Here is a 14,982-nt window from a genome sequence, read left to right on the forward strand (position 1 = left end):
GACAATAGGAAACACTTCCTGTCATGGTGGTTAAGCACTGCAATAAATTGCCCAGGGAGGTTGTGGAATCTCCATCATTGGAGATTTTTAAGAGCAGGTTGGACAAACTCCTGTCAGGGATGGTCTCAATAATAGTTAGTCCCACCGCGAGTGCAAGGGACTGGACTAGAGACCTCTCCAGGCCCCTTCCAGTGCTACGATTCTAGGATCGGTAGTTATCAGTCAGGAGTAATAAATGTAGCAAATGAATAATTATTAATAGCAGTTTCTAACCCTTTTAAACCTGCTGAGGAAAGGTGTTAAGTGCAAATGATAATGTATTAGGAATGACTGGTGTCCTGTTTATCAAATGCACATCAGACCATTGCAAGCAGCTCTGCCTTCCACAAGCTCATCTGCCAACGGCTGCCACCACTGTTGAGTGCGCTTGGCACATCCTGGATACAGAATAGACATCTAGAAACTGAGATGGGACCTACTGGTCCCAACAGATGGGAAGAAGGATCCAGACAGCAGCTTGTTGTTCAGTCCTGGAGTCAGCAAGTCCCTTAGTTGTCTGCAAGGCTGACGGATTCTTGGCTTTACATGTTTAGGCCTGACTTAGAGAAGAGAGAGGTTGCTGGCCCTTCTAGATGCGGGGAATTTCCTCTCTCTGCGTGAGGTGGAGAGATAAGCACTGTTTTTTTTCCCAGTAGCGTGTGTCTCCTACTGCAGCTGATCAGTCTCTGTGTTCAGTCCTTGGCACTGCCCACCATACAGACTGGAAGGTCTTTGCGACGGAGACCTGGCCTTCAGACCTGTCTGCGAAGCCCCCAGCATGCTGCTGGCATTGTATAAATAATGTTTGCACCTGTACCCATCTGACAGCCCTGCAGGTCTCTGCTTCTGGTGACATGCACCCCCTTGGGGCAGACATGAGAGGGCACAGGGACTGGCCTCCAAGCAGGAGCGGAGTGATGCACAGCTCCTGGTCTGGCTCTGCGTGACTGTCACTCTTCAGATTTATCCCCAGCTGAAGATGCTGCTTCCAGCCCCTTTGTCCCAGCTGCAGCCCTGTCCAGTGCGACACAAACTTTCCTGCCAAAGCGAGACGGGCCGGGAGCCCGGCCCTGGGCTCTTTGCACAGTCATGCCTGGCCTGTGCAGTTGTGGCCAGTCCCGTGATCCCCTGACACGAATGCTCCTTAAACCCAGCACAGCTCTTTTCAAGCTAAAACACAACCACACAGAAGGCTCTGCCCCTGCCGGCCTGTGACTGTGGGCTGCACGGGGAGGTGGAGGATGGAGCCGATAATACTGTACATGCTGCGTGTCCCTGTGCGCGGCTGGGTCCCTGGGCGAGCACAGCATCGTCTCTCACACGGCAGCGTAATAAGGGGAGTAACAGAACAGGATCCCAGTTACTGCCTGGCCCCACCAGCCAGCAGGGGCTTTCCCGGTGCCACTTGCCTGTTCCTTGGGCATGAGTGGCTGGGAGGGCTGCACCGTGGTGCCTCAGCCATGCAAACATCCCGTCTAACACACGCTCAATCAGAGCCGGCGCTAGCCATAAGCAGACTGAGCAATTCCTTAGGGCCCCGGTGGCTCAAGGGGGCCCCCTATGGATTATTAGTGTGTGTTGGGGGGGGATATTTCTGCTTAGGGCCCCAGTCGGCTAGCACCAGTCCTGCACTCAGTGTCCAGGTCACAGTGCCAGGGAGAAACGGGTGTGGGCGAGATCCTGGTGCCACAGACATCAGTGGCCACAATCCCATTGCCTACAGTGGGGCCAGGGTTTCACCCAGCCAGGGCAGGAGCATAAAGTGTGCAAGGCACAAGCTCGTGCAAGGCAGACACTGGTGCAAGGCGCAGCCGCCAGCTGCTGGCGAGGCAGCGCTAAGACCCCGCGGATTTGCCTGGCCCGGCCTCCTGCACTCCCCGCCTTTCCCCAGGCGAGACGCCGGATGGTCCCCCAGGCTGGGCAGCTCCTTCCACTGCGCCGCACCGAGGAGCCGGGCGGGCATGGAGCGGGGCGGCCCGCGGCTGCTGCTGCTGCTTGTGGCGGCCGCGGCCGCGCAGTACGAGGAGTACAGCTTCCGCGGCTTCCCGCGCTCCGAGCTGGTGCCGCTGCAGAGCGCCTACGCCGCGGCGCTGGAGCAGTACGAGGGGGAGCGCTGGAAGGAGAGCGCCCGCGGGCTGGAGGCCAGCCTGCGCCTGCACCGCCTGCTGCGGGACAGCGAGGCGCACTGCCACCGGGAGTGCGCGGGGGGCGGCGCGCAGCCCGCGGCCGCGCAGGAGGAGGAGGAGGAGTGGGGCCGGGAGCTGGAGCTCTTCGGGCACGTCCTGCAGCGCGCCGCCTGCCTGCGGAGGTGCAAGCGCGGCCTGCCCGTCTTCCAGCTCCGCTACCCTCCGGCCGAGACCCTGCGCGACTTCCAGCGCCGCGCACCCTACCAGTACCTGCACTACGCGCTCTTCAAGGTGAGCCAGGCGCAGGCTGCGCGCAGGGGGGGTGGCGCCAGCTCCGCGCACTGTCCAGTTCCGTGGGCGCCACTGACTCGCGTGGGTGGGGGGTTGAACCGTCCCCGCCGGGCTCTGCACCTCAGGGAGCTGGAGCCACAGCGGTTAGTGTTTTGGGGGTGGGGACTGGGATCCATTTTTAAACCGGGCTGCGAGGGATGTGGGGGGAATAGGCACCTGTCAGAGCCAGCGCTTCCATTTAGGCGACCGGCACTAGGATTTGGGGGTGCAGCATTTTGCCACTCTCGGCGGCAATTCGGCGGCGGAGAGTCCTTCCGCGCTCTGAGTCTTCGGTGGCAATTCTGCGGCAGGTCCTTCACTCGCTCTGGGACCCGCCGCAGAATTGCCGCCGAAGACCCGGAGTGTGGAAGGACCCAACTGCCACAGAATTGCCCCCAACGACTGGGAGCGCGGAAGGACCCCCGCCTAGGGCACCAAAAACCCTGGCGCCGCTCCTGGCACCTTTATAAGACAAAGCCCCAACTATCGGGGCTGTCTCTATAAAATCGAGACATCTGGTCACCCTGTATGTGCCCCGGTGTCTGGGAGCCTGCCCGCCCCAGGGCTCCTGCTCTGTCTCTCGGCCCCTCTCTCACATACCTGTCTCACCAAGTTGTTTCACTGGTTTGTCACCCCTTCCTGGGGCCTCCTGCCTGCTTAGTGTCTCCCCGACTCAGGCCCAGTCCCTCACATTGGCCTATACAGGTGGCCTCCTGCAGGGCCGGCTTTAGGCTGATTCCCCCAATTCCCCAGAATCAGGCCCTGCGCCTTAGGTAGGCACCTTTTAAATTTTAAATTATTTTTTACATACCTGGCGACAGTCCAGGTCTTCGGCAGCACTTCAGCGGTGGGGGATCCTTCAGTGCCACGGAAGACCCGGAGCAAGTGAAGAACCCCCTGCGGCCTCAGCGCAGCCGAAGACCCGGACCGCCGCCGGGTATTCGAATCGGGCCCTGCAGTTCCGAGAGCCAGACCTGGCCTCCTGGAGTCTCGGGCACTGCTCGTATGAGGGTTTGCAGGACTGGGCCCTTTGGCTTCTCCAGGCAGGGGCAACATCTGCGCCCTGTATCTCATCCGCCCAGAGCACGTTGTGGGCATTTATCAGATAATAAATCCTTGCAGGGCACTCAGGTCAGCGGATGATCGCCACGGCCCCTTCTGCCCTTGGCATCTGTGGGTTCCACAGGAGCCAGGTGCCAGGCAGAGACCAAGCTCCGGGCTGTGCCTGGGTGCCCTCCCCCCTTAGCCTCTGTGGGCTTGTGTGAATGGGAGCTGGTCCCCAGTCTGGAGTTCTGGTGCAGTGGGGCCCTCTCGGTGTGTTCCCTTCCCAGCCGGAGCAGGAATGTGGCATTTGGGGTGTTTCTGAGTGCTTTGCCCAGTGGGTTTAAGGGGACTGGCCAGCAGCTGTGTGCGTTATGTGATGTGTCATTGTTTCCTTTTCACAATCTGTGCTGCTTTTCAACCCCATCACGTGGAGCGGGAGCTGCAGGCTCTGTGTCAGCAGCTGGGACCAGTGTGTAGCTCGTGCACGCCAGGATTGAGTGTTAAAAGCTTTGCCAGTTGCTTCTGGTCTTTTCTTTTCTCCTCTCTCCCCCCCCCCTTTTTCCTCCCCTTTCTCGCCACCCCCTTGGCCAGCCCTCCCCACAGCTGGAGCCAGGAAGCCCCCTGACTTGGATTTGCAGGAGGAATGCAAATGCCACGTCCCCTGTATCAGGAGCAGCAGAAGCCTGGATGGCTGCTGAGCACAGACCTGCAGGGATCCTAGGCCTGGGGGTGGGAGGGGATTGATCAGTGTTTTGCACCCTTCGCTGGCTGCTGTTCCCTACCGTTTCACTGGCCCATTGGCCCTGTTAGCTCGGCCCTGCCGCCTCTGCTCCAGCCCTGCCCCCTCTGCTCCAGCCCTGCCATTCCGAGAAGGTAAAGGAGAAGGTGGGGTTGGATAGGACATACACTACGCAAGCAGCCAACTAACATCACTAGACGGGCACTGCGGTGGAACCCCCAAGGCAAGCGGAAAAGCGGCCATCCAAGAAACACCTGGCAACGTGATCTTCAGGCTGATAGCAAAAAATGGGCTATACCTGGAACCAGTTAGAACGAATGGCCCAGGATAGAGGACTCTGGAGATCTGTTGTTGGCAGCCCATACCCCGATTGGGGTGACGGGCATGAGTGAGTGAGTGAGTGACTGAAAAGTTCCAAAACTTGTGTTTTCTGGGCCAGAGTCTGTTTTCCCCTCTAGCCCAAGGGAAAGGGCATGTTCACTTTGCTTGGTCAGATGTAGCCAGTGCTGCTGTCCGACTGCATGGCTGGAATGGGGAGTCTGCTTACCTTGGGCGGGGGGGGTGGGGGGGTCCTTTGGGGAACTGCCCAGAAGTCCCAGTGCTGGGGCATGCCCAGGCCCAGGGTGCCATAGTGTCCACATGGCAGAAATGTTAAATGGCTTTTGGAGAGCACAAGGTAAAAGGGAGAATCGAAGGGTTTCGCCCGGACTCCCAGTTTTGTACATGCTCAGGAAGAGTTATCTGAACAGGCTGATGAAAGGGTTTTCCCTGGGGTGGGGGCAAACGGGAGGAGACACAAGGAAACTTAGTTTCTTTCTTTGTAGTTTGCTAGAGAAGACCTCTGTGCGCACTCATCCATCAGTCACTCAACCACTTTTCTCTGCCCTGCAATTCTAGCTTCTCTTTCTGTTGGATTTGCCCGCAAAGCTGGGGGAGGCTGGGAGTCCAGTGGCCTGAGCAAAGACCTTGGGAGTCAGCATCCCTCAGTTCTACTCCTGGGTTTGACACCTGCTTCTTGTGCAAGCTTGGGCAAGTCATGTTGCCTCACTCCATGCCTCAGTTCCCCCATCTGTAAAGCAGGGATAATAAGGGGGGGGTAGCAGGGAGGGGTTGGGAGGATTAATTAGGTCTGATCCCGCAGTTCTAACCCATTGAATACCATCGCGTGAGCCATGCTGTGGGTGACTTGGCCATTGCCAGAGTGACACGTTTTCACTGCTCCTGGAGTGCAAATGGACCCTTTGAGAGGCTTGTTTGAAGTGCCCCAGTTTGAATCCAAGCTGCCCTTTCCGTGTGCCGTGCCGGGAGGAGTCTGTCTTTTGCAGACAGACGGCAGGCAGCCGTTTGTTTGGGCACTTGTGCACACTTGGAGTTACTGGCTAGTTTCCTCTAGGCCAAAGACGCGAGGCTCCTGCTCAGCGGGACAGTCTGTCCTTCCTGCTAACAGAAAGTTTTCCCCTCAGCCTCAGCAGCCACACCTCCGGCTGAGGGACTCAGCCTGGAACCGCAGAATCCGAGGCTTGGTAATGCTGGGGCCGTCCGTACGGCTGGTAGGAGATGGTGGAGAAATGCCATTTAAGATTCCAGCCAGGGGACGTATAGGCGGATGAGCAGGAACAATCCGAGGTGCAATCAGACCTGACTGACCTGAGAAACACTCCTAACCTGTGGCCACCTGGGCCCCAGAATCACTTGGGAACCTGACTGAAAATTAGACCCTAGAGGGTAAAGTTAGACTCCAAACTCCATATTTAGGGACCCAACCAGACGTGGCCTGATTGGCCAAGGGGCTGAGCAGCTCCAGCTCCTATTGAGCTGCAGGGGGTGGGGGTGGGTGAGGGCAGATTGGCCCCGGGCTGCTGCTGCTGATCCTAGCCGCTGCCGAGCACTAGCACCGCATTGGCTGATTCCTACCAGGAAAGGTCCTTGGACCCACGCTGGGCTCCTTTTGCATCACTAGCTGTGCCATCCGCCTTGGCCCGGTGATCCCGTGAGATCACTTGCAGCTAGGCTGGGTTAGCAGCCAGAGAATTAGCAGCATGCCGCTCTGCCTTCTGCACAAGAGGGTTGAGCGTGTCCCAGCCACTCGGGGGCGAATAAAGGAGCCAGTGTATTCCAGACCAGAGTGCTGGAGAGCTGCTTTCCCGCATTCGGTCTGGTATGATCTTGGGATGTGAAAGAAACACCAGGAGGGGATAGGGGCTAATACAGTGGCCGGGATTGAGGAGAGGTGAGTTGAGATCATGGCTCTGCGTCAGTCTCTTTGCCTATGTCACATGGGGATATGTTTTCAGAACCTTGGTAGGAGCAGATGTTTCTGTGGGGCCTAGAAAGCAGGGACCAGCAGATGGGTTCCGATCCTTGCTTAGAACTCTCTCCAGCCACGGCAATTCCACTCGTTCCCCTTGGCTGAGTGCCTCTGGGACCGTGTCCGCCCTCCTAAATTGTATCTCGGTCGCTGCACCTGTGCAGGTGAAGCAGACAAGCCCGTGGGGTGGATGCTGTTGGACTGGTATAATGGTGTTATCCTGGGATAGCTTAGCCCCCCGTGGGAAGGGGAAGAAGTCATGTCAGTATAAAGCCCTGTGTCTGGGCTGTGGGACTGTGCTGTGCTACCTAGGCCGGGATGACTAAATCCCAGCTTTGCTGTAGGCAGTAGGAGCTGTGTGGATTTTCTGGGCTGGTGACTGGCCAGAGTGGAGACGCTGAGCCCCACGTGGAGCTGCGTGAACCCAGGACTGAGCTCACTGGGATGGCCAGGAGAGACCCTGGCCTATAGTGTCGTGCGACTCTCTCCCTCTCTCAGGCCAATAAGGTGGAGAAAGCCGTGTCTGCCGCTCACACCTTCCTGCAAAAGAATCCCAAGCATGAGATGACACTGAAGTACCTGAACTATTACAGAACCATGCTGGACGTGGACGAGTACCTCGTGGACTTGGAGGCCCAGCCCTATGAAGTGAGTGCGTCCCTGGGGGGCCAGGCTGGGGTTAGGGGATGCGGGTTGGGATTGAGAGGCATCAGCAGAGCTGTGGGCCAGGAGCGAGGACATTGTCATAGCTGGGTGAGGGGGTGACCATGCCTGGAATGGGGGGCTGCAGGTCAGGTTTGGGGTGCCTCAAGGATGATCGGGGGAGGAAGCTTTGACGGATTATCTCTGCATCGTGCCTGGCCCTGGCCACCCTGCCGCCAGCAGGACCTGTTTGAAGAGTGGGCTCTGGTCTGTCTGAGTCTCACTCCCTCCCCTCGGCCCCACGAGGGTCAGCGGTAACAGTGAAGCTGTTGCTTTCAGAGCAACAGGAGGGGCCGTGCTGGGCCCTGTCCCGTCGCTGGCTGCTCCTGGAGCAGACAGAGGCAGGCTGGGCCCTAGGTTGCAGCTCATTGTGCTCCAGATCTTGCCATGAGCTCCCATCTGTGGCAGGACCACGTGGAGGGAGGTGTTCAGTGCCTGAGGGTACACCTGTATTTCCCGGGCTCTGCTCGAAGGCCCTGTCTGCTCCTTGATCAGCGTTGCAGAAATCCACGTCTCTGGAGCGGGGTGGGGAGCTAGGCTGGAACACCCCCTGGAGACGGGTTGTGACAGCCTGGTCCCTGGCTGATGCCGGGAGCCAGATGCAGCCCTTGTGTAGGTGTGCGCCGCTCCCAGCAGAGGGCGTTCACACTGGGACCTGCCGGCCCAGGATACCAGGAGAACTTCGTGGAGCCCCAGCTGTGCTGGCGTTGAGCTTTGGACCAGCTGTCTGCTCAGCCCCCGACACGTCTGGGTGCTCTCCAGCTCGCGCTGGGGGCAGGATCTGGGTTACCTAGGAGGCTGCTGTGCTCATGTCTGTCCCGTCCCCACTGCTGGCATCCGGAGCGTCCCCGGGGGCTGCTGTCATGCAGACAGCTGGGGCGGTTTGTGCTCAAGCTGGCCCCTGCTGGGAATTCAGCCCTTGCAGAACGCAAGGCGCCGGTGATGACTTTACTCACCAGGCTTCGAACCAGCGAGTCCTCAAGAGGAACTCGAGTGATACAGAAATCAAGAGGGACTCGTCAGCGTAGCAGGAGGTTGGACTAGATACCTCCTGAGGTCCCTTCCAACCCTGAGAGTCTATGAGTCTGTGCTACCTGCGCGTGGGGCAGGGCCCTCTGCCCAGAGCTGAATTCCAGGCAGCCCCAGTCAAAGCCCCGGCCCTCATGCTGACCAGGAGGAGTTGGCTGAGGGGCTGGATCTGCCCCCTTTCCCGCTGCGGTGAGGGCCTGGCGGGGACCCACCCGTGACGCGGGGCTGTTCCGATCTCTGCAGACGGTGTTTGTGCGCTCTGTGAAACTGTATAACAGTGGGGATTTCCGGAGCAGCATCGCAGACATGGAGCATGCCCTGGCAGAGTATTACAAAGCCTACGAGAACTGCCTGGCTGGCTGCGAGGGCGCCTACGAGCTGCGGGAGTTCAAGGACTTCTACCCGGCTATTGCAGGTGGGGGGCCCATCCCTGGGCCTGCGGCGGGTGGGGGCACCTCACGGAGCCACGGGGCTGGCTCTGCTGCTGGGTACTGGGGAGAAATGGCCAAGAGATAATGGAAGCATCTGTGTCCCCTGAGCCGCCTGTTTCCCATTCACACATGCGTGTGGGTCCCCAGGAGCAGGTGGCTCTCCACAGAGGCTCCCCGGGGCCTGGCGTGATGTGAGGTGGAGGTAGGGCTCAGTCTGTTTGTAGCCGGATGCCCCCTGGGGTGGGGCTGAGGATGGGGCCCTCGTGGGGAGCACAGGGAACTCAGCCTACTGCTGCCTAGGTTACACGTGCTCCCAGGATGCGCAGAGGAGTCTTGTCTCCGGGACTGTGGATCCGGCGCTTTTGCTGGGTTCAGGGAGCGGGGAGTTCCCATCCCCCCCGCTCTCAAAGGATTGGTCCATGCAATGGGTATTAGCCAGGACAGGCAGGGATTGTTCTTAGCCTCTGTTTGCCAGGAGCCGGGAATGGGCGACAGGATGGATCACTTGCTGATTCCCTGTTCTGTTCACTCCCTCTTGGGCACCTGGCATTGGCCACTGTTGGCTGACAGGACACTGGGCTGGATGGACCCTTGGTCTGACCCGGCCTGGCCGCTCTGATGTAAAGGGTTGGGACACGTGCCGTTTGCCTGGCTGGAGGGAAAAGCAAGAGCAGCATGGAGGGACGGGGTGGTTCAACCTCGGCCGGTCCTAGAAACCCCAGAGGCGCGGCAGAGAGATGAGCCTCGTGCGCTGTGGCACAGGCCACCCCATAAGTGATGGGTCAGGGAGAAACTTTCCTGTGTGGCAAGTTATCCCACCATCAGCGCTGGGGGGCTCGTCTTCCTGGGCAGCGGCGGCTGGCGGTTGTGGGCGAGGGTGGCCAGGGCCTGGGGATGCCGGGCCGGCGTGACGGGCGTTTCCTCCCAGATCACTTCGTGGACGTGCTGCAGTGCAAGGTGGACTGTGAGGCCGACCTGACGCCCAACGTGGGCGGGTACTTTGTGGAGAAGTTTGTGGCCACCATGTACCACTACCTGCAGTTCGCCTATTACAAGCGTGAGTCCCTGAGGACGCGTCCTGGTTTGCTGGCCCTCGCTGGGGGGGCAGACTGGGTGGGCAGTCGGGGGGCAGGGGCTTGATTTCCCCCTCCATGCACCCTTGCCTGTTTTCGCTCCCTCCATCTGCAGCCAGCACCTGAGAAGCTCAGAGCCTTTCTCCTATTGGGGGTCGCCCTGCCCCACAATCCCTCAATGCTGTGGGAGGGGTGCCCCTCATCTGTCTGGAGTGGGGGGCCTTGCCCCATGGCCCCTTGTGCTGTGAGGGGTTAGGATCAGAGAGGCCTCATGTTGGGGGGTCCTTGTCCTTATGCAAAGGGGGTTCTCTCTCTGCCCCATGTCCCGTACTCACCTCCCCCCACGCCTGGCTCTCACGCAGTGTGGTGTGTCTGTATCTGCCCTGCACCTCCTATGCCTGGCTCCTTTGCAATGGGGGATCTCTGTGCCCCATGCCTCCCACTCACACCCCCCACTTATGCCTGGCTCTGGTGCAGTGTATGTGTGTGTGTCTCTGTGCCCCAGGCCCCCCACTCATGCCCCCCATGCCTGGCTCCCATGCAGTGGGGGGGGGTCTCTGTGCCCCATGCCCCCCACTCACGCCACTCCCCTGTGCCTGGCTCCTTTGCAGTGGGGAGGTCTCTGTGCCCCATGCCCCCCACTCACATCCGGCTCTGGTGCAGTGTGTGTGGGGTCTCTGTGCCCCACGCCCCCCACTCACACCTGGCTCTGGTGCAGTGAATGACGTGAAGAATGCGGTGCAGAGCGTCTCCAGCTACATGCTCTTCGACCCGGCGGACGAGGTGATGCAGCAGAACCTGGTTTATTATCGGTTCTACCGCGAGCGCTGGCACCTGGAGGACGACGACTTCAGTCCCCGCCCGGTGAGGGGTCCGGGGTGCCATGGGAAGGACTGATTCATGGCACCCATCAACGGCTCCTGGGACCAGGCAGGGCTCAGCCCTCGGCTCCAGGGGAGGCTGAACCCCCATCTCAGGGTCTGGGGGAACCGGGGGGGCAGGTGAGCCCAGCCCCTGGAGATGGGAAGCCTGGAACTACTTTGGTGGCTGATTGGGGGTCCTGCAGGGGGTTTCCCCTCCCACCCTGGCGCAGGGACCCCCGGATGAACTGAGTGCAGGAACTGCGCGTGCCCTGCTGCCCTGGCCCAGCTTGTCCTGGTACCCTTTAACCCTTTCCACGCTGGCCAGGGGCCGGCTCTGCCTGGGAACCGCTCCTGGCCCTGGGGGAGGCAGTGAGGCTGACGTGCCTCCTTCTGTCCCCTCCAAGGAGGCGCTGCAGTATCACAACCAGACGGCCGTGCAGAAGAAGTTGCTGGACTTTGCCAAGCAGTATCTGCAGGCTGACGACGAGGTGAGCTGGGGCTGGGGCAGCTGCTGAAGATGGAGGTGGGGGCTGGGGTGAGAGGAGCCCTCCCATTCAGCTTTCTGCTGCTGGAACCCTTTGGGCGGGGACCTGAGCAGGGCTGGGCCACGGCACTGTTTGGATGGGAGCCCTGGGCCGTGCTGATTCAGTAACAGCTGCTTGATAGCAGCACCCAGCGCCGCTAGGCCCTGCCCCAGAGCTGACTGCATTTTGGTGCTGGGGGAAATGAGCCCTGTGCACCTCGCTGACACAAACAGGTCTAAGGCGTTGGCTGAGCAGGTGGCTTTGGAAAGGTCTCCCCAGGGGAGAAGCAGGGAGTGCCCGTTGAAACGAGGCTGCCGAAGCCCTGGAGAACAGGGTGGGGGGCGATTCAGCACCGGCTCCTGGACTGGGGCAGGCTCCTGCCAGGGGGGCTCTGGAGAGTGCAGTCCAGGGGTGATCCCACACCAGTTCCTATGGAGGGAGGGATAGACTGTCCCCTTCCCATTGGGCCTTCTCCAGCTCTGCTGAGCAAAGGCCCGGGGACAGGCCTGCCCTGGGCGATGACGACTTCTCCCTCCCCATGCTGCAGATGGAGGTGGCTGAGGGTGCAGAGCCGGACGGGCGGGACCTGCCCACGGACAGCGAGTTTGAAGGCCAAGGCGACTACGAGGAGGGATTTTTCGCTGAGTGGTGGCAGGAGCCCAAGTCGAAAGGGGACAAAGCCGACCAAGGTTACTGACTGCAGGTTCCCGACACCTCCCAGGGCCTGTGAGGCTTGGGGTGTGGGGAGGGCAGCCACAGTCTCCCCTTGCCCCACGGACGCAGCAGGAGCCCCACTGCCCTTGCTGGGCCCAGGGAGCTGAGAGGAGCAACAGCCCAGGTGGCTCCTGGGGTGACAGCACAGCCTGGCCACCGGCTCCCCAAGGCTACCTCCTCACTGGCTGCCCCTTTCGAGAGAGGCCCTTCTCCTCCTGCCCCGGGCTAGGACCCTCCAGGGCAGGGCTGAGGCTGTGGGGGATGGCATGGGGGGAGCCCAGCCTCTCTCACCAGCACCATGGGTCTGATCCTGAGTGGTGTTGAGCACCCCCATCTCCCCATGGGGTGTTGCCATCTCGAACCGACACCCCCCATGCCTCCCGCCGGAGCACAAAGGCCCCTGCTCCAGGCAAGGAGAGCAAAGTCTGCGGGCTGGCCAACCCCCCTCTGCAGGGCGGCTGCTTCCCCCAAGGGCCTTCCTTTCGCTAGCGAGGCTCGCTCAGGTGTCTGTGCAGGGCTGGGCTCTCTCCTCCCTCCCCCTTTGCTTCCTGCTGCCTCTGTCCTGTCCGGGTGTGATCCCAGCTCCCAGCCGGGCCTGCCTCTGCATGGCTCTGGCAATGACCTGCGCTTGTGGGCAGCCTCTGCTGTCCCCGGCTGTCACTGCGGCCTCCCTCCCCGCCAGGCCTGGAGCTGCAAGACCCTGGGGCAGGGTGCAGGCGCCATACTGCACAGCTGGGAATTGCTTCCGTTGGCGTTGCCCATGACGACTGAGGGGGGTGGGGTGTTATCACCCCCCAGCCCTCCCCCAGCTCCACGAGCCTGGGTGAAACAGCAGCTTTGCCCCTAAGCTCCGGACCACGCAGCAGATGATGGATCGGGCGGTGTTTGCCAGTTGCAGAAGTACGCCTGGTCTGCAGGACGCTGGAGCCAGGCCGGGGGAGCCGTGAGCTGCCTCGCAGGCTCTGCTGTGTATAAACACTGGCTCACCCGGGGATCCCAATGGGCCAGGACCTTTCTGCCTTTGCTTTTGTGCCTAAACTCCGTCTGCATGGCCCGCGCTCCGTGCCTCCCTGCTCACACTCTGCTCCCCCAGAAGGGATTGCCCAGCACTTCAGTCTCCGCTCTCCTCTCCGCCAGTGCCCCAGGTTCTCCAGCCGCAGCCCAGTGCACATGCTTGGCACTGGCCGGGGGGGCCCGAGACAGTCCCCTTGGAGGAGGTGCTTTGCACTCCTGGCCTACCCTGGGCAGTTCCTGAGACGTGGCGGGCCCAGAAACAGGGACCAGACCCTCCTAGCCCAGTGCCCCGAGACGCAGTCGCGCCCACCCCTAATGGAACTCTTCTTTGTTTGCAGAGAGGATCCGATGAGCAGTATTCACAGGGGCTGAGTGGCATCTGCAGCCGGGTCTCTGCCCCGACAGCCCCTCAGCCCCATCATCTCACCTGGGTCTAGGCCAAAGGGGCCGGGGGGCCGATGGCCCCAAATAACCTCTCCCCGTGGGAGCTGGGGGGCGAGGGGCTCCCCCAGGCTCTGCCATGTATAAACACCCGGGGATCCCGACCAGCCGGGACCTCTCTGCCTTTACCTTTTGTGCCTAAACCTTCTTAAATAATTCCTGGACCCCTTGATCCCATTGGCTGAGCTCTGGCACCTCTGAACCAATCCCAAGCGTCGCCTGCTCTTCCCATGAGGCCTCACTTCACAGTATTTGAATAAGAGCCCCCCCTCCCGCTAACACGTGAGGATCCCAGGACCAGCCCCTGCTGTGCTGGACCCCCTGGCTGGATAACGAGGCTCCTTGGGTGGGGCGAGTTGGGGGTGAATGGGAAATGGCACCTCTGGGCCACTAGCATACATGCTGGGTGAAGACCTTGTGGCTCTGTGAACTATCGCTCCCCTTGTGTCGTCCCCCTGCTATGCCTGGAGGAGAAAATTCCCCCTGTGGTTTGGGGGCAGTTGGGAACCTTCACTGCAGCCATTTGGGATTTGCCTGTAACCCTCCCCATGGCTGGCAGTCTTGCAGGGTAGGGGCAGATGGAAACAGACATGGTTTCAGTTGTCTTGATCCGTTTCTGGTGGTGGAGGGGGCTCGTGAGGCTCAGACACAGTGTGGGCAGGGGCTGGGCAAATCCCCTTCTCTCCCCATGTATCCCAGTCCAGCCTCCTGCTGGCCCAGTCCTACCCCAGCCCCCAGTGCCCCTCCACCCTGAGCTGCAGCCCCCTGGCGTTCCAGCCTGGGTTTTTGTTCGGCACGCCGCCGAATGGTGCCTTGTGCAGTGGTGGTTACGGTGTGTGTAAATCTCTCAGCAGTTCAGGGCCTATGGAGGAGCCCCACTAAACTCGTTCCACTGGTGACCCGAGCTACATTGGAGTGGTGGCTGCTTGCATGGCGAGGGAGGCTGCTGCCCCCTGGTCCAGGGGCTGCACATTAGCTGCAGCTGGCAGCCTATGGCACTGGGGCTGCCTGGTGGCACTCGGCCACCCCGAGTGCTTCGGTGTCTCTCACAAGACCAGCCCTTGGTGAGGTTATTCTCCATTAATTTAATGGTTCCTGCCTTGGACAATTCCTTTTTATATTTGTGCTAAACTTTAATAAAATCCAGAGGGGTCCTTTCCCTGCTGCCTGGGCCTCCCTGCATGGCTGCTGGGCTGTGATTCCCTCTCTGGGTGGGCTGGGGAGCCCTCAGCTGATACCGGGTCTGGTTCTGGGGCCAGGCTGGAGGTGGGAATTGAGAAGAGCTGGGAGAAGGACCCGTGGTCTGGGAAACCCCCTCGCAGGCTGAGAGGCAAATGGATCATGGGTTGTAATTACCTCCCCCGGACCAAGGAAGCTGGGCCTAGAGGGGCTGGTGCTGGTTCTCCAGGGGATGTGGCAGATTCTCCGTCACGCAGGGGCTTTAAATCCATGCTGGGGGTGGGGGTGGGTTGTTTTAAGGGCAGCGCGACAGCTCCACCCCTGCTCAGCAGAGAGGTCAAGCACTGCATGGGCCATGGCGACCGACCTGCTCTTGTCCTACCCTAGTCCCTGAATTCAGTGCAGGAATCGCTGGGTGGGATTCTC

The 14,982-nt window shown here is 60.5% G+C and overlaps 1 protein-coding gene across 2 annotated transcripts; it reads left to right on the top strand.

Annotated features, from left to right (window-relative positions):
- Positions 1–2,000: 2,000 nt before the first annotated feature.
- Positions 2,001–14,520, top strand: P3H4 (prolyl 3-hydroxylase family member 4 (inactive)). Of its 2 annotated transcripts, none has more exons than XM_030541652.1 (8): positions 2,001–2,456; positions 7,085–7,234; positions 8,561–8,732; positions 9,677–9,805; positions 10,540–10,685; positions 11,089–11,172; positions 11,756–11,897; positions 14,232–14,520. In XM_030541652.1, exons 1-8 carry the CDS (start codon positions 2,001–2,003, stop codon positions 14,351–14,353), a joined length of 1,401 nt encoding a protein of 466 aa, XP_030397512.1. In that variant the 3' UTR covers positions 14,354–14,520. The 2 variants fall into 2 exon arrangements, with proteins under 2 accessions (XP_030397512.1, XP_030397513.1); XM_030541653.1 differs by having other exon boundaries at positions 13,275–14,319.
- Positions 14,521–14,982: the final 462 nt, after the last annotated feature.

The sequence above is a fragment of the Gopherus evgoodei genome, chromosome 23 (genome assembly GCF_007399415.2).
Source record: "Gopherus evgoodei ecotype Sinaloan lineage chromosome 23, rGopEvg1_v1.p, whole genome shotgun sequence".
NCBI classification, from domain to species: Eukaryota; Metazoa; Chordata; order Testudines; family Testudinidae; genus Gopherus; species Gopherus evgoodei.